Consider the following 19,060-nt stretch of genomic DNA (forward strand, 5'->3'; position numbering starts at 1 on the left):
AGAGGTCTAACTCAACTAAATTCTGAGCTTCTGGAGACTGCTAAAGAAAGTTTAAATAAATGAACAAAAATTCAAGCCACACTATGCTACTGGGTCCTTTATGCCAACCCTGAGTGGGCGTATACATTGATTTGGCTTTCTGGAAATCTACTTAACAGTATTATCAAAAATGGTACCTCTAACTGTTTGGTACTTAGTAGTGGCACAATAAATATTTGTGATGGAATGAAATAAGGCTGATATCCTGTGACCCAGCAACTATGCTTTCAGATATTTATCACAAGGAAATGAGTCTGTGCAAGGAGAAACAAATCATGTGGTTGGACGACTGTCCTCAAGGAATCCCTGGTCAATTTAAGAGTGACTGAAAAAAATAAAAATAATGCCTTTTTAGCATTTAAGTGGTTATAAAAGACAGTCATCAGTACACTTACAGTTTATCCTAAATTAAGTCTGACAGGTAAAATACAGGACGCCCAGATAAAACTGAATTTCAGATAAACAAGGGTTTTTTTTAGTATGTCTCAAATACTGCATGGGACATACTAATTCTAAAACATTCTTCATTGTTTATCTGAAATTCAAATGCAAACTAGGTGTCTCAGATTTTTATTTGCTAAAATCTGGCACCCTAAGTACCTCTTGGGCTAAACATAATTCTCATAATTCTGGCCAATCAAAACCCCTCTCTTCTCCCCAGGTTTACTTTTTGTCGAGTTCAATTATTCTGGATTATGTAGTTCAAGGCAAATTTCTTTTTACTGCTACGAACTTGATTCCACTGTTGAAAGACTTTAAGCCTCACGCAAACAGAGCAGACGGCCACTCCACACTGCATGTCTCACCTTCTGAGTACAGGATTTACTGTCCTACTCTTTTCCTTACTGATTTTTGTTTAAAAACAAAAACTCCTTCCTGAGACTTGGCACAAAGACAAAGCACAAGGTGGGGCCTAGTCCCTCCTCATGCCTCACCCGCTCCCATCAGGGCTGTGTGTTCAGGGATCGGGGCCCCCCTGAGCCCCCCCGCGCCCCCCGCCCTGTCTAGGAAGGGCTCCTCTCGGGGGGTGAGGGGGAGTGAGCCATGAGGGGCGGGGGGTTGTGGCCGGGTTTGTGCCACCTCCCGTGGCTCACTCCCACCCTCCCCCCCGAGAGAAGCCTTCCTACCACCACCGAGCCCCCCACCTCACCAGGCCCACCCCCGCAGCCCAGCATGGTTTCCCCTTCTCACTACCACACGAGCTCTCCGGGGGGGCTCCGCCTCGCTGCCCAGCGGCCCGCAGCTCACACAGGCCTGGCGAGGGGCGGAAACACGACAGGTGCCAGGACATCGGGCAGGGCTCCCGTGCAAGGGAAGTGGAGGGGAAAGCAGCAAGTGAGTGGCTGGCAGGTCAATGCGAGGGGGCTTGGCGATGGCCACCACCCAGGAAACCGTCTACTGAAGTGGTGGCAAGGACTGTGGGCACCTCACTTTGTGAAGGCTGTCTTGTCACCCTCCTCTCACAGCCGTGGCTGGTGGCAGGGGAAAGGAACCATCATCCCGCCCTTTCCTTTATTCCCACTTTCAACAGAATGGACTCCAGGGGCTGAGACCAAGGTCCTGTTGTCTTTATTATTCTGTTTTGTTCAGCAGAGAAATCTCCGAGTAAACGAGGGTGGCTCCTTTAGAGAGAGGAGGGCCAGGTGTCCCCACAGTATGCTTTTTACAAACAACACAGGATCAACATTCTCTTCAGTAAAGAAGCCAAAAATCTGAGGAACTCAGCACTGAGTCCCAGCGACCTGAGAGGCAACACAGAAACACACGGGAATTCTAGCTCCTCAATCCTGACAACTGACCCACCGGGTTAAGTTGCAGAATTGTCAGCTCGGTGGACCCGGGAGGCAGGGAGTGTGGCTCACCTGTCCAACCGTGCGGGGACCTCGTCGTAAGATGAAAGAGAAAGGAGACGCCCCCAGGGAGCCCTCACGCACATCACCACATACCAGCCAGGATGGAGGCCTCGAATCCCATGTCCTCCACCGCGGCTCGCAGTTCTTCCGGGTGAGTTCGAGATGGATCGTAGAGAACCACTGCAGTCCCTTTGGCCAAAGAGACTGAGATCTGGTGCACGCCCGCCCTCTGGGAGATCAGGCCTTCAATGGAGTGGACGCAGGACTTGCAGGTCATGCCGGTGATGGCCAGCATCACGGTACAGGGGGCACTGGGTGCCGGGGGGCTCCTGGAGTCTGGCCCACTCCCTTCCGCCCCGTTGGGAAGAGAGACTTTAAAGTTCCCAGGAGGCAGGGCCTCGATGGCCCTCCGCAGGGCCTCCGGGGAGACGAGAGAAGGGTCGTATTGGACTCGGGCAGTGCTGCTCTCCAGGGACACGTGAATACTCTGAACCCCGGGGAGCCGGCCAATATTGTCTTCGATGTTCAGGACACAAGATTTACAGTGCATTCCATCCACTCTCAGCTGCAGGGGGACCCCCTGGCCCCCCGGGGTCTCAGAGTTATTGTCATTCTGATTAACAGGAGCCGGAGGGGCCGCTGGGAGGGTGCTCTGGAGCCGCCTGACATCTATGGGTCCCAGGCTCATGGGGGCCACCTTGTTCTTGATGACGGCTTCAAACCCCATGTCGGTTATGTGGTCCCTGAGGTCTTGGGGTTGGATAAGGTAAGGCTGGTAAGTGATGACTGCCTCCTGGTTGCTGAGCGAGACGCGGACCCTCACGACGCCCTGCAGTTTCCCGATCTTGCCTTCTATGGAGCTGACACAGGACTGGCAGGTCATGCCCTCCACCCGAAGCTTGACCACGGCCTCCGAGGCAGGCGAGACCCTGGAGGGCCAGGAGGTGGCAGTTCCCTCGGCCACGCTAGCCTGGAAGCCCATGTCTTCAATCTGATGGCAAATCTGCATCAGGCTTACCACCGAGGGCACGTACCTCACCTCAGCGCTGCCCTGCTCCAAAGAAACCTTAATGCTCACAATGCCTTTCAAACTGGAGACCCTGCCCTCGATGGACTTGACACACGACTGGCAGGTCATGCCCATGATGCTGATGGTGCCGGTGGCCGTCTGGGAGTGGGGCATACCATCCAGGTCATCCTCATAGCCATTGTTGTCAAAGGCAAAGCTCTGCTTCATTGCTGGCTGGGAAAGCTTAGACAGGATCTAAAAGGAAGAGAAGGAACATTTTTTATCCTTCAAATGAAACATTCTCTAAAATCTCCCAGCTTGTCCGGGCCCTGAGAAAATGGAAAACAATACAGCTGGTGTCCAAACATCCCAAGAGGACAAGAACATCAAAAGATACTACTCATCAAATGAATGGGCTTCCCTGGTGGCTCAGTGGTAAAGAGTCCACCTGCAATGCAGGAGATGTAGGTTCAACCCCTGGGTTGGGAAGATGCCCCGGAGAAGGAAATGGCAACCCACTCCAGTATTCTTGCCTGGAGAATCCCATGGACAGGGGAGCCTGGTGGGCTACAGTCCATGGGGCCGCAGAAGAGTCGGGACATGACTAAGCTTCTAAACAATGACAACAACAGACATCAAGTGAAAGGATTCAGAGGTGTTCCTTCCAGCTCTGACTTTCTGTGATTCTGAACCCAGAAGTCAAAAGCCCACCATGGAGAAATGTTTTTCTACCATGGATGGAGTAAAGGTTTCCGCAGGAAAGGAGACCAATCATGGGACTGACAGATACGGGACAGGCCTGGCCAGTCTGGACAGAGGCAGAGAGCACAGAAGAAGGGTACAAGACCTTCCTGACTCCAGTCGACACCTGAAACCTCCCCACTGGACTTGGTCGTTTTAGCTCAAATTTTGGAGGTCCTGCTGGAATGCAAATACACAAGATAGCCAACACCCTAATTCTGCCTCTCTTTCTAGGTGTGTCCGTCTCATGCTTTTAGCAGGGGTTAGATTTAACGACCACCAAGGCACATGTTCCGAGTACAGACCTCCCAGCCTGTGGGGTCAGACCACAGTGCCTGTGACCAAGGGTCAGGAAGGATGCTCCTTGAGCTCAGCGGTGCCCAGAGGACCAAGGGAAGCGGGACGGAGACAGCTGGAAGAACAGGAAGTCAGGCTGAACAGGCACTTCTCGGAGCTGCCTCCACAGAGTCCCTGCCCCACAGGGACCACTGTAGTTATTACTCAAAATGACACATGCTCCACCCAACTAAAGGGACTCATTTTTTTATTTTATCATGGCTCAAGTGTAATTTCCTGATATCTTCTCATGATGTTGTGGATTTAGAAATTTCCTCTTCCTAAGATTCCAGCCTCACCACTCTCTTAATTAGATATAATTTTTACATCAGTACTATTACCTGCTTCAGACATTTGGGCACAGGACTTTATATATGGTACTTGATTATAAAAAAAAAAGTATATGTCATTAGGCACCTATACAACCCTGCTCATCTTCAGCTGAAACTTCATTATGTGAACTGATCTTCTCTGTCCCTATGTATAAAAAGGAGATCTTTTCAATTTCAGCTTTTGAGCAGCTTAACAAGATGAAAATTTAAATCTTTTGAAATAGATTATGAATGTTTATTTGTGTATCCACAGAGGAAATCATAAGCTAGTTTGGGATTAATAATTACAAGGAATTGTTTTTTTTTTTTTAATATTTTTAAATAGAGAAAAGGGAAAAACTAAGTAATTTATGAGTGTGCACTAAGTCGCTTCAGTGTTGGGCCCTCTGCGACGCCACGGACTATAGTCCAACAGGCTCTTCTGTCCATGGGATTCTCCAGGCAAGAATACTGGAGTGGGTTGCCATGCCCTCCTCCAGGGGAATCTTCCCCACCCAGGTATCGAACCTGCGTCTCTTATGTCTCCTGGGTTGGCAGGGGAGTTCTTCACCCTTAAAATCTAGTGTTTCGGTTATCTGACTACATAACAAATCAAACCTAGTGTCTTACAATGACCACTCACAATTTTTCAGTTTGGACAGGTTTGGCAAGAAACACTCATCTCTGCTCCATACAGCATCATCTTGGATGGCCTGGATGGGGCTGGGAACTATCTTCCAAGAAGACAGTTCATTCACGACATAGCTGGCAAGTTGATGCTGGCTACTGTTGGCAGAGACCTTGGTTCTCTTTCATGTAGCCTGTCTCCATGGCTAGGCTGGGCACCTCACAATTGGGGCTTTCTGGGCTCTGAGAGGGAGTGTCACAATAGTAAGCATTCCAAGAGAACAAGCACTTAGCAAGCCTCTGCCTGCATCACGCTTACTAATCCACCACTGGCCAAAGCTGGTCACAAGGCCAAGCTCCGTCACTACAGCAGAGAATGACATTACGGGTTTACATACAAGGAGGTGGAGTTCACTAGGCCACCAAAATAAACCCATCACAGCATGCTAGTGCGACTGAGAGGGAAAAAGAATAGTACGCACACAGATGTTTACGTATGTATGGAGTTATCTCTACTAGAAGGTGTTGGCATTGAGTTTGCGGACTGGGCAGCTGAAGGGGTCAGGTAATTGGGGTCAGGCATAGGAAGAAAAAGTTACTTTACACTGTACAACTTACTGTACAATGTATAAGCATTACTGGATTCTAAAAAAATTGATTTAAAAATTAAAATAATGAGAGCATAAAAGGAGATCCAGAGCAGTAGTTTGATTGTAACTCGTATGAATCAAATCTCATTTAACTGAATCAAAACCTCATTTAACTGAAAAAAGATGCAGCAAAAACTACAAAGATATTCACTTTAAAACAGTATTTTAAATCACCTTATAATAAGACATAACTCTCAACCAGTCCGTGGGAAAAACAAATCCCTATATACTACCCAATTTCTTTGTCTTGGTCCTAGGTCGACCTACAACTCACCAAACCCAGGCCACAGAGCTGGCTCTTAATTACTGGATGATTGATCCTATTAATATGTTCCTCCTAAAGGAGTCTGCAGAAGTGTTGGAAGCCATTTGTTTGTAGCAAACCATTCTTAGAGGTCTCCTTTTTAAATACACAGGCTTCTAAGGACAAGCAGTTACGGAAGACAACGTTTGGCAAATAACACAACTTTGTGAAATAACAGTGTACCTGTTGGTTTAGGGGCAACCTCACAACGCTGTCAAGTGTTTGGATCATTTCTAAGTGAACACACACACTGTATGTGCTTTTAATTCCGTTCTTCAATGAAGACAATCTCTAGGGTGGGGGAAAATTCATCTTCTGAGTTCAAACACACACATCTAGGGTGAAGGGTTCATAAGAAGCAACAGACATTGGAAAGTGGACACAGGGAACAGACTGTCCAGGAAAAACCTGGTGGAATTTCCAATGTTGTTTGAGTCCCACTAAATCACAGACTCCTTGAGAACAAACACTGGGGACTTCTTCTGCAGGCCCAACACCAGGTTACCAGCTTTTGAATTTTCAATAAACTATCAGTACAGTAGGCATCAGGATGAGAAGGGCCTGGAAATACCCGAGAAGAAGGTAATTCCACAGAGAGGAATCCAAAAGTGAATTTCCATTCTTTGCTACCTCTCTAGGCACGCAGGACCCATGGAATTTGCTGAGAGTACCAGGACTTTTCAAAGAAAGGTAGGAAAAAGAATGTAAACAGTTTATTCACTAAGATGGAGCCAGAAAAGGAAAATAAGACCTTTGGATGGGCCATTCTAATATGAAGAAATTGGAAATGGGGGTGGCATAATTTAAGCAAAGTGTTCAAAGCCAAACTGAAACTGCAGAGCCCAGAAATGACACGCCCTGTTAAAAACGGCTGTGATCACAAATCAAAGAGCAAATACTATTATATGCACAAGGAAAGGACTACTAACCACTTCTGAGATCTCTTAATTACACCTGGATCTCCAGCATCCTTAAGTAGGATACCACTCGCCCACATATCTTGAGACTTCTTTCACTCTGAAAGCTACAGAACACCCTTAACAACTTATGAGGCAAAAATATTATTACATGTCTGCAACTTATCTAGTATATAACCTCCACCCATAAAAACTCTATATATCTGAACTTTCATGGAACTGAAAATACAGAAAGGCCCTGATTTTTTCCATATGTACACAGACCCAATAGGTTGCAAATAGTTAATGATTCTCAGTGTTACTTTATGAGGACGGCATTTTATATTCCTAACGCTCAAGATAATTCCATAAGGAGATACTCTTATCACCATTTTACTGCTGAAACAGACTCAGAGATTTATCCAACGTCACAAATAACAGAGCTGGGATTTAAATCCAGCTCAAAGTCCAACAGTCTTTCTACTTTTTAAAGAAACCTTAAGATTACTTTTTTCTTTTTTGCCATGTTAATTACAGGAAAAGATTACAATGCTGAAAAGCAAAATGAAGAAAACAAAAGCAGCCACATCCTATAGGGGAGGAGAATTTGCCACTCTAAAACACATCTCTTCCGCATATTGTTTCAAGCTATTTATTTTTGGGGTAATAGCCAACACTGAAAGGGCTCTGAAAACCAAGTAAGAGTTGCCTTTTTGTAAGAAACATTTATATTTGTAAGGGAAATCTCCCTCTGTCCCCGGAAGAGGAGGCTGATCAAATTTCTAGAAACTCGACTGATCGATGGAGAAGGAAGTGGTATAAATGTGTACCGTGATCACCCTTGTTTACTGCTTTTCCTGGCTCTCCCACCCTCAACATCTCTGCCTGTGGTTGAGGATGTTATTTGAGGTGAGGTCTTCGTTCATTTCGGTGAGTTACTTCTTCCTGGTCTCTCCCATGTATTCATGTTATTAAACTTTAGTTTGACTTTCTCCCGTCAATCTGTCTCGAGTCACTTTCATTCTTGTATGAACCAGAAGAACGAGAAGGCTAGAGGAAAATTTCTTCCTCCCTGATACTACCTGTCAGGTAACAATAGACTCCACTGAGGTGAATGAACGCAGTATGGGGGTGAGGGGGTGGCTGAGATCACTGGGTGGCCTGGGCCTAAGCCTAAGCAGACGGATACTAAGGCCTGCAACCCTTAGTATCTGCTTTACCCTTATCTGAGAATTCTTTAGGCATCACAGATTCACAGCCGAAGGAGGGTCAGAAGAGACTGACTCAAGAAAAGATGCCACCTAAACCACTCCAGCTCTGGGGGATGATGATAGACAGAGAAGCCTGGCAGGCTGCAGTCCATGGGGTCACAAAGAGTTGGACACGACGGAGTGACTGGGCGACAACAAACCACTCCAGGCAAATAGGTGTCAGTCTCTAAAACCACCACTGAGAAAGAATGTCCCCCGTGAAACCAGTATGTACAAAAAAGAAGTGGGGGGTGGGGTGGGGTGGGGGAATTCCCTGGCAGTCCATTGGTTAAAAATCCAGGCTTCCAACATGGGGGGCATGGGTTCGATCCCTGGTTGGGAAAACTAGGATTTCGCATACAACATGGTACACCCAAAAAAAAAAAAAAAAAAAAAGACTGTATGTACATAAATTTAGACAAATACAGACTTAGGTATTAACATATAAAATTGAGGTTACCTATGGGTGAGTTATGATATTCTGATCTTTTTACTGTCTGTACATATTTTCCAATTTTTAAAACTTAAATAAAAAAAAAAGTCCTACTTTTATACTAGAAAACAAATGTGGTTTCTCAGTTTCTTTAAGGCAAAGAAGAAAATGTCTTGTTAAACTATACCAATATAAGCAATGGTAATATTATCACTGTGATAAAGATGACCGCAATGGTGAACAGATGACATGTTTCAACATGTTTATCCTCTAAGCTTGCTTCCCTGGCGGCTCAGACAGTAAAGACTCTGCTTACAGAGCAGGAGACCGGGGTTCAACCCCTGGGTGGGGAAGACTCCCCCGGAGAAGGGAATGGCAACCCACTCCAGCACTCTTGCCTGGAGAACCCATGGGTGGAGGAGGGTTACAGTCAGGTGGGGTTACAAAGAGTCAGACACAACTAATCCTTTATCCTCTAAGGAACATGTTCACTCCATATGTTTAAATAACAGCCCTTCCCATGTGTTATGAATTTTTGGAAGGGATATCTGACAGCCTCGGGTAGGATATTCGGCCTTATCTGAGCAAATTCAAGCCTCAGTTTTCTTAGCTGTAACAATAAAGGAGGTAACAATAAGATCCACTCCACTTCTGCAAGGAGGTCTGAAAGCTAAGGACTGAAAACTAAGGGAATGTAAAACGCTAACATCATAAATGACTGAAAATGACTATGAGGACAAACAAGGCCTCATTGGATCTTCAAAAGCAGTCTAGGGAAGTAGGCAGGGAACTCATTATTTTCCACCACTTTACTGATAAGAACTAATCATTAAAACTCATGTACACATTCCCCCATCCCTACTCCAATCCCTTCAAACTGTCCTTAAAGGCTATTTCACAAAGGTCCAGAAAGAGCTCCCAGTGGGAATTATTTACATTTTATCTACTGATTAAACAAACTCTGGGCATTTTACTTCAAACTCTGCAGAGGACAGTGTGCCTGGGCTGTGTGGGCTCCCGCCTGACCTCTGGCCTCAGGGCCACCGCCAGCCCTGGTGCTGACGGTGCACTTTCTGGGGAAATCCACACCAGTGACCATTTACTGCAGTTTCTTTCTCTTGATCACATGAGGGAAAAACTTTAACCCTTACTGAGAAACTGGGTGCACTACATCTCACTGTGGTTTTGATTTGCATTTCTCAGAGGACTGGTGATGTTTATCACCTTTACATGCATCTGTTGGCTACTTTTTATATGCCTTCGCAACAGTGTCAGTTAGAATGGTTATCATCAAAAAGGCAAATGATAACAAATGCTAGTGAAGATTGAAGAAAAAGGGAGCCCTTGACAAAGACATGGCAACAATCTAAGTGTTCATCAGTAGATGAATGGATACAGTAAATGTGGTATACATACACGATGGAAAACTATTTGGCCATAAAAAATGAAAGTACACCATTTGTGGCAACACAAATGGATCCTGAAAGCATTATTCTATATCAGAGAGAGACAAATACTGTATGATCTCACTCACATGCAGAATCTAAAACAAAAAGAAAAAAAAAAAACTCAGGAAAAGAAGTCAGATATTTGATTACAAGAGGCAGGGAGCTGGGGGGAGGAGGAATTGGACGAAGGTGGTCAGAAGATACAAACTACTAGTTACAAGGTAAGTCCCAGGAATGCAATGTATAGCACAAGCGGCTGTAGTTAACAGGGCTTCCCTGGTGGCTCAGAGGGAAAAGAACAGCTAACACTGCTGGAGAGCACATACAAAAGTTACTGTGAGGGTAAATGCTGAGTTCTCATCACAAGGAAAAATTTTTTTTTTCCTTTTTTAAAAGAAAAAAGAGATGATGGATGTCACTAAACTTAACTGTGGGTGTTCATGTCACAATGCAAGTCAAATAATCATGCTGTACACCTTAAACTTATACACAGCACTGTACATCAGTTATGTCTCAATAAAACCGAGAGGAAAAAGAATGAGGAGGGAAGATAATAATAAAATGCAAAAGTAAATAAGCTGTCGCTTTTCACCCAACAGGCTAGCAAAAACTTTAAAGTTTCATGATACAGTAAGAAAGAGAATAGGGAAAAAGAATTCTCAACTACTGGTGGTACAAAAATAAATGTACACAACCTTTTTGAGAGGAATTAAGCACTATTTGTCAAAATATAAACTGCCTCTGTCCCAGTACTTCTGGGAATTTCATCATATAGACCCACAGGGCCATGAAAATGTCCATTGCTATACTCTATACTGAAAATGTGGCAACCATCTAAATATTCTTCTGTAGAGAACAATTTACATAAAGTGTCCATCCAAAAGAATTTTATGCAGTTTTTTTTAAAAGGTGAATTTACATGTATTGCCATGGAAATCTATCCATGATATATTAAAGGGGAGAAAAGTTGTAAAAACTGTATAAGAGCATATACTATATCCTATTTTTCTAGAGAGGAAGAAAACCACACTCCTGTACTTTGTTATTCATGTTTATATCCTTTAGATACTAATTTTAGGAAAAAATTAAGAAAATACAATGACAAGTTCCCTAGAAAAGTGTGTACCACTATAGTATTGCTAACAATGATTCCATGACAATTTGTTAGTGACTTCTTTAAGTGACTGGATCACCCACCTCATCTATTTTTTTTCCCTTTATTTAGCTGGGATACACCTGTGCCAGCTGGGTCGTCTTGGTTTCACGTAAGCAAGAAAAACAAAACAAAAAACCAGCCTGACCACCTCTCACCCAGCACAGAATCCTGTATGTTGGGACGTCCCTGGTGGTCCTGTGGTTAAGGCTTCACCTTCCAATGAGGGGAGTGCAGGTTCAATCCCTAATCGGGCAGCTAAAATCTCACATGACTTGTGACCAAAAAACCCAAAATATAAAACTGAAGCAATATTGTAACAAATTCAACAAAGACTTAAAAAAAATCCACATTAAAAAAAAAAATCCTTAAAAACAAAAAGAACCCTGTAGATTGTTTTCTAAAATGGTCAGGCCCACAACCCAACACCCTCATCACAGTTGTCAACCAGTCCAGTGTTTCCAACATCACTCCCTCCTCCTGCCACAGAAATCCACTTCCGGTTCGTGCATTTGTTCAGTCAAGAGTTCACTCACCGTAGACTGATACACCATCAGATTTGGAAGAGAAAGACAAGCAACACAGAGGCCAAGCTCGGCCACAGGCAAGGAGTACGGAGGCTGGGTGGGCAGTTCTGAGTGCAAAGGGGAATTCCCACCACCCTCCAACTGGAATGAGGGCCAGGAACCCCTACTTTCCACAGCTCCTCAATGGGATTCTCAGAGGTAGGAGCCTGTTCCCTTCCAGGCCACTGTCCTGGGCCTGAGAGGAAACAAGAGACCTGGGGAGGCTGGGGGACACAGGGCTAGAACAGCCAGGCCAGGGCGCTGAGACCCCGCCTTCGCCTTCTTGGTGCACATGCTCCTGGTGGGGTGTGTGTAGGGGGGTACACGCCCGAGAACCTCACCTCACACGGTCTGCTCATACCAGCAAAGAGGAGGCTCTAACTTATGTGGAGGGAGGGTGGCCCCTCCGGGCTGAGTTCTGACCAGTGATGCCTTCGCAAAACACAGAAGAAAACGAGGACTTGCTCAACATGTTTTCATTTTACATTGTAGAGATCATACTCTCTCTGCATTTTACAAGAAACATAAAAAGTACACACATCCACTAACTACAAACACAATTTTGAAATGTTTTCTTCAGAGCAGCTACCTGCATCTTTTGTGAACCACGCACCACCCAAATGGTTAACTTTTTGTTCACTCTATGTCAGCGCTCTTCAATACTCAGATGTTTTCAAACCCTATCTCACCCAGCAGGTTAATACTTCCCTGTCCCAACAAAAAAGCAGGGGGCCTGTCCTCAGACAGACCTGGGATTCAACCCTTCCGGCGGATTACCTAACCTCTTGATCTCAGCTTTCTGTCTGTTAAAAGAGGACGATGATGACATGAGGTGACAAGTCCCTTCCAGTACTGAATAAGTTATCTCAAGTGAGTTTGATTTACAACAGACTTTGAGTCGATACACTGTTAACAGCGAATGAGTACTCGACTGTAATTGATGTTTTCTTTGGTTTTTAATCATCATAAAACACCTACTACAAATTTCCCCCATTTGGGGATAGTTAAATCATATTATATTATGTATAAATATGTCTCATGGATAGAGGAGCCTGGCGGGCTACAGTCCAAGGGGTCACAAAAGAGTCAGGCACGACTTAGCGACTAAACAACAACAAATACACAACAAATACAGATATATATATATCTGTATCTCCACAAATTATTAAGTAAAAAAATACAAGATATGTAATACTTTTGTACACATACACACACTCACATATATTCATAGTGGCAAAATGGCTGAAGCATACGGATGCTTTCAAGTCTTTATAGTTTTCTATATTCCCCTGCCTCATGTTAAATTTGCTGTGCATAAGAAACAGGTGTTAACTTTTATAATCAGCGCTTCAGAAGAAAAAACAAAGCTGCCAACTGTGCTCAGACACATTAACTGGCCAACACAGTTCCACCAGATGTTCAAAGTGCACCAGCCACATCTCCTGAGTTAGGGATCCCAATGAAGACCACTTTGGTAGAGACAATACCATTGTGAGTGTATACAGTCCTCAACAAGGTGCTTTCACAACCCAGGGAGGCAAGACTGCTCACCCCAGGAATCTGGAGCTGGAGATGTCCAAGCTCACCTGCCAGATCCCCCAGCCCAGTAAGGGTGCAGACCCACACCTGACTGTCGCAGTCCCAGCCTCCGCCCAGGCCTCCAGCCTGGCCCTCCGGAAGGGCTCCCTGGTCAGGGTCTGGTTGTCTTCCCAGTCACATGAGGTTAGAAGTGGCCATCAAAAACCATTAGACTATTTCCCATTCAAATACCTCAGACATAGGTTGAATTTTGTAGAGTAGTAGTCTGGACACTTTAAAGGAAAGCTCTTAAGCATTTTACAAAAAAAAAAATTTATATTTTCCTGTCTTACAACATTCAACTAGAAATATGAAAGTTGACTGTGTACTGCATAAATGGACGTTCATAAATCTTCAATGTACACAAATCTCTTTCATTTAAAAAATCTCAACTCACAAAATCTCCTTTAGTTTCATAGACTTTTTAACAACACCAGAAGAAACAAAGATAACTCCTAAAGGAGCAAAAGATATATGAAACCTTCTCTTTATGTCTAAGTAGTAGTATTTTTTCCCCATCTACTCATGGCAATGAAAAGAACCCCACACAGACCACCTGTACCACCTGGAAATACCACTGAAGCACAATTTTTACAAAACATTGGTAACACTGCCCTGCTTTTGAATGCGACCTGACTTTTGGGTTAACAAACCTTTCGTTTGTTTAAGAGCAGGTTCACTTGGCAGTAAGATTTTCAAAATGCTTATTTAGTTGAAATGTGAAGATTAACACAAGAAGGTACACATGTTAAAAATAAATAAAAAGAGGGAGAAGATTCATTTTTGTCTGATTTGCATTTTGAGAAACTTGTTCACCATAGAGGCTTAAAAAAAGTCCTGAAAGTAAGAAACAACAAAACCCAAGATTTAATCTCTGGAAAGTTCCCCTGGGCTCCTGGCTCACTCCATACCCCACCCAGAGCCACTCCACTGGCCCCTCTGATGTAAGACAAGCAGGAAACCTCCATCTATAACCTGGAACTTTTATAAGAAGCCCTCCTGGCTTGTCAGCCCTTGTGCAACAGCACTCACCTGCTTAGAACTGATCTCTTCCGATCCATTCAAAACCTTCTGTGAAAATTCTCCTTCCTCTGATGGGGGAGGGCATTCCTCCTCTGATATCACCGGCCTGCTGGAGCCCCCAGTCCCAGGGCTCCTCTTGAAGGACCACCGTTTGTGGACAGACAGCAGGGTCACCTGTGGGTCACCCAGAGTCGCCAGGGAGGATGGCTCGGGGCTCCCGGGCGTCTGGTCCCCAGCTCTCTCCATCTCCGCGATCACAACTTTAACTCGCAGTTCACCTTCTCCAGGCTATTTGATTGTTATTTGAGCTGCTGGGGTGCGCCCAAACCATGACAAGGTCACGGGACGAGAAAGGAACCTGCAAGGCAGCTCTTCCCCTCGAGGTTGTCCCGGGGGCCCGGTATGTCCCTTTCTTCTTTCTGTCTTACTGTTGTTGGGTTTTCTATTAATTTTTGGAAATATAATATATAGTAATAAGGCCTCGCTGGAAAACTCCAAGCCTATTTAGAAATGCTCATGATTGCTCCGGCCCAGGACACGACCATAAACATCAAGTCAAAAAGGAAAAGGCCACAGGAATAGTTTGGCTGCTTGCTTAAAAGATTATGTTCTAGAATAGAAAAGAGTAGAGGCATTAAATTTAGAAGTAGATATACTGCTTCAGTTTACTTGCTACTTGGTTGAGAGGGTTTTCAGTATTGCTATTTCCTTGCTGCTATTTGTCCATTGTTTCCCTTTCTTTAAACAACATGGGATATGATGGGTATTTTTGTAGAATTAGAAAATGGGCTACATAGGATTTCAATAGAAGATTTATATTAACCAGCTTCACTGCCATTATCTCACTATTAATAGAGGTGTTTTCCTACTTCAGAGGTATTTTTGTTGTTTAATAGTTAATCATTGTAAACTGAGGTTTTGTGGTTTCAGGTAAAGAAAAATATCAGGGTTTTCACATGGTACTATTCTCAGAAATGTCAAACATATTTTTGTAGCCCTTCCCATGTATTGTTTTATTGTCTAAAGAATTCATACTATATCTGAAATTTGTGGAACATTGGTTTTGTCAGAGTGAAAATGTTAGGCCATTGCGGCATGAAGACTAATGCACAGGACATTCTAGGAAAAAACCCTGTAATTGGAAAAGTTCCAGATGAATGCATAGGGGAAAAACATGGGAAAAAAATATTGACTGAAGCACAAACCAATATCTGATGTAATATGTGGTGACTTAAGGGGGAGGTAACGTTCATTCTATAAAAACTGAGTTGTCCTAAAAATTAAAAAAAGCTACCTCTTCGATGCAACCTTCTGTGTGTGTCTGTCGTCTTCCTCGCCGATGCCACTCATACCTTGGGTATTCCTGGACCTGCCGGGGCTGGACCTCGGCAGATCGTGACACCAGAAAATGCTCCAAAAGCGTCCTCCTACCCAGCAGAGGGGGGGTACCTGCTGGATCAAGTCGGGCAGGTTCCCCGCTGCCCCTGGGCCAGCCCAGGAGCGGCTTCCAGCCAAGCCTCCGGGAACTCCGGCAGGTTGCACAGAGCTGTATATATATTTGCTCTTGTTTATCTACCCCACTCAAACCAACTGGCATCCTCTTGCTCATCATGTTGCATTCGGCACTGGGGAATCTTTGCACACAGCCCCACGTGCGCTCAGGGCAGCGTGTACGGGGCCCAGGGCCCGGAGTGATCTCCCAACACCCAGCCATTTCCTTTTGGCCCGGTGCGCTCCCAGGAGTCCAGCCTGGAGGCAGGGGCAAAATCTCGCTTCCTTTTATTACCAAACTCGGAGCGCTTTCTTGGAATAATTTCAGCTGCCTCTTCCACAGCTCCAGGGTGCAGATCGCTAGGGGAGAAAAGTATTTTCCAGGCCACATGACTTGCATTTTCAAGAAGGTGTAAGAGAATTCCGTGCTTCCTGCAGCTTTGTTCTCCCGGGGACCAACGGCTTGCTTTCTGGACGAGCTGACTGCAGGAACTCACCGGGAACAGGGCTCATCCGTATTTTATATGGGGCAGAACAGTCAGGAACTAAGACAATTCAGGCGTCTCAGGCTACCCGCCGTTCCTCAGGAGGATTAAGAGAAAGACATACAGGATAGTGGGGTAATCTGGGTGGCCTCCTGTTCTGGTGGGTGGCCCTTCCCTTCCCACCCCTCACCCCCAACTCCCCCCGCCTAGAGACAGGAAGGAGGCAACCTCATTCCCCACGAGAGGAACAGCTCCGCCAGCCACTAATCCTGGCAATACCTCCTGCCGCAAGTACGTGCAGAGTGTCCACGCTGAGGACGGATTCAAGTAGGTTTGGTAAAACTCTGGGTCCTGGCTTAATCCACTCCCCCTGCTGTATGTGCCCTCAGGAGGAAGAAGGGGTCACAGGGGCCTGCACCCCATGAGGGCATTTGGAAACACAACCCCTTGGGCTCAAGGTCACTGAGGACTCTGCCTCTCTATGGGTTGCCTACAATCACCCCTCCTTCCTCGTTAAAACCGCCCTCGCTGCCCCAAGAACTCCAGACGGAGATTCTTCCTTCCGCTTCTGCCCTCGTTTAGTCCTCTGAGGTTTAACTACTTGTTTGCTTCCATTTCTGAAATGTGCTCAAGGCGGTCAACTCCCAGCTGTGTCTGGGTTGGCTTCTTATCTCCCATGTGCTTGAAAAAGCATCCAACTTGACCTCCAAGAAATGCCATTTAAATCAGAGTGCCAACGAGGAAGGGCATGCTTGATGCCGAGGGCCTCGGGCCCGACGCCACACAGAAGTCTGTGCAAATGAGCCTGGTGTGTCTGTGAGCGCTCAAATCCTGCTTCCTTACCTGTGGCTTCCATGTTTCCAGATAGGATCTGTCAGGAGCCGTATAATGCCTGGCCACCCCTTCACATTTCCTTTACTGGGCACTGTAAATGGATTTCCATCTATCTCTTTGAACACTAGATTTTTAAAGGTTGGGTTTTTTTTTTTTTACCATTTTGGGTGGAAATTCTCCCCAAAGGTCATGTATCTTTCTGTTATTTTTTGAAATATGAGTTACTACTCATAGCTGAACTTTTCCTTGGTGATATGGGGCCATGATCTGCTTCTGTGCTGTAGCTGCGAACGGTTGTCAGCCTCATAGTCCCAAGTGCTTCTGAATAGTCCATCCTGTTTGCACCATGAGCTATGGGAAATCTGAAATACTTTACTGTAAAATCATTTTCCTTCTCCTAAATGGTCACTCAGACCCAGAACACAGCCTGAAAAAGGAGGCTCGGCTAGATTGGGCTGCACAGGTAGGAAGTTTAGACTTTGTCCTGTGGACAGTGGAGAACACCAGTTTTGAAGCAGAGAACTAACACGGTTACATTTTGAGATTTAGAAACAGTCTGGGCAGGCCTGAGGACTCAGAGGTGGGGTGGGGATTACAGGGTTAAAAGCAGCAGAGAAAATGAATAGCAGAGTGGCATTAACAGTGGAGGAGGCCCTCGGGCTCCGTCCTCAAGAGATCACAGCAGGTGACACAAGAGAGGACCTGATGATACCATTTCCAGTTTGGCAGAGAGGAGGGGTGGGGGAGGGCAATTCTGGGGATGGGAATGGTTGGATTCACCCTCGTTCCCAGAGATTCGAAGGGACCGGCGAAACTGTCGGGATACGAGCCATGCTCCCAGCCTAGAGAATCAAATCCAAAATCCTCTTTCTGGTACCTTCCTCCTTCCTCACACCTGAGCCCTCGCTCCACCTCCCTCCCCAGCTAATCCTCCTTATCCTTTAAGTCCTGCCTCTCAGGGGAGGCGCCTCCGCCAAGCCTGAGGCTCTCCCTTATCTGAGTTCCCATATCACTGAAGCCAGCACCACAGACCTGGCAGGTATTACTGGGGAACCAGTCTGCTCCCAACACTGAAATTGCTCTCAGCTAAGTCAGTACTTGGCCAAGCATGCACTCAGCACCAGGAAACATGTAAGCTCCTGGAAGACAAGGTCCTCACGTCTTATCTGCCCACAGATGAAAGGAGGTAATGAACAAACATCAGATGTTAAAATAAATACTGAGCTGGACTACCTATTAACATCAGGTGTCAAATAAATAACATAACATCAGATGTTAAATAAATACTGCACTGGACTGCGTGCTGCAGTCCGTGGGGTCGCAAAGAATCGGACACAACTGAGCGACTGAACTGAACGGAGCTGGACTACAGACAGATGGGAATGTGCTCTGTACCTGGAATATTATGGTGTTTTTCGTTCCCCTCGTCACGATACAAGGGCAAACTCCATTCAGTTCAGTTCAGCCGCTCAGTCATGTCCGACTCTTTGCGACCCCATGGACTGCAGCAAGCCAGGCCTTCCTGTCCATCACCAACTCCCAGAGTTTACTCAAACTCATGTCCATTGAGTCGGTGATGCCATCCAACCATCTCATCCTCTGTCGTCCCCTTCTCCTCCTGCCTTCACTCCATTAGCATTCTCCTTCAAACTCCTGCCTACTCCATCTACAATCACCAGTCTTCAAGGGTCTCCCTGCATTAAAATATTTTTAGCCTCCTGCCTGTACAAATTTTATCGGTAACTTTACAAAATAGAATGCATCCTGTAACACGAAACATACACATTACCATAGTGAAAGAGACAGCCAATGGGGATTTGTTGTATGACTTGGGGAACTCAAACTGGGGCTCTGTAACAACCTAGAGGGGTAGGATGGGTTGGGAGGTGGCAGGGAGATTCAAGAGGGAGGGGACATAGGTCTACCTATGGCTGATTCATGTAGATGTGTGGCTGAAACCAACACAATATTGTAAAGCAATTACCCTTCAATTAAAACCAAATAAATTTAGTTATATTCAGAACGCATCTCTT

The 19,060-nt window shown here is 45.4% G+C and overlaps 1 protein-coding gene and 1 long non-coding RNA gene across 10 annotated transcripts in view; one reads left to right on the top strand and one right to left on the bottom strand.

Moving 5' to 3' along the window:
• The window catches only part of ATP7B (ATPase copper transporting beta), an 81,448-nt gene that overhangs the window by 34,592 nt on the left and 27,796 nt on the right, over positions 1-19,060 (bottom strand). For 3 of the 9 annotated variants that reach the window (XM_020899066.2, XM_020899070.2, XM_070471287.1), the window contains exons 1-2: positions 14,227-15,471; positions 1,986-3,156 (exon numbers count right to left, since the gene is read on the bottom strand). In XM_020899066.2, the coding sequence (XP_020754725.2) occupies positions 1,986-3,156; positions 14,227-14,463 (1,408 nt within the window). In that variant the 5' untranslated portion in view covers positions 14,464-15,471. Of the gene's footprint in view, positions 1-1,985; positions 3,157-4,932; positions 5,159-7,596; positions 7,813-14,226; positions 15,472-19,060 lie in introns of those variants that run through there. The other 6 variants (XM_070471288.1, XM_020899074.2, XM_070471290.1 and 3 more) reach the window with 4 other exon arrangements.
• LOC139036295 (uncharacterized) lies at positions 5,194-11,367 on the top strand. The gene is made up of 3 exons (XR_011489015.1): positions 5,194-5,410; positions 5,824-8,243; positions 11,123-11,367. It is a non-coding gene; the product is annotated as an uncharacterized lncRNA (long non-coding RNA).

Source organism: Odocoileus virginianus, chromosome 8 (assembly GCF_023699985.2).
Source record: "Odocoileus virginianus isolate 20LAN1187 ecotype Illinois chromosome 8, Ovbor_1.2, whole genome shotgun sequence".
NCBI lineage: Eukaryota > Metazoa > Chordata > Mammalia > Artiodactyla > Cervidae > Odocoileus > Odocoileus virginianus.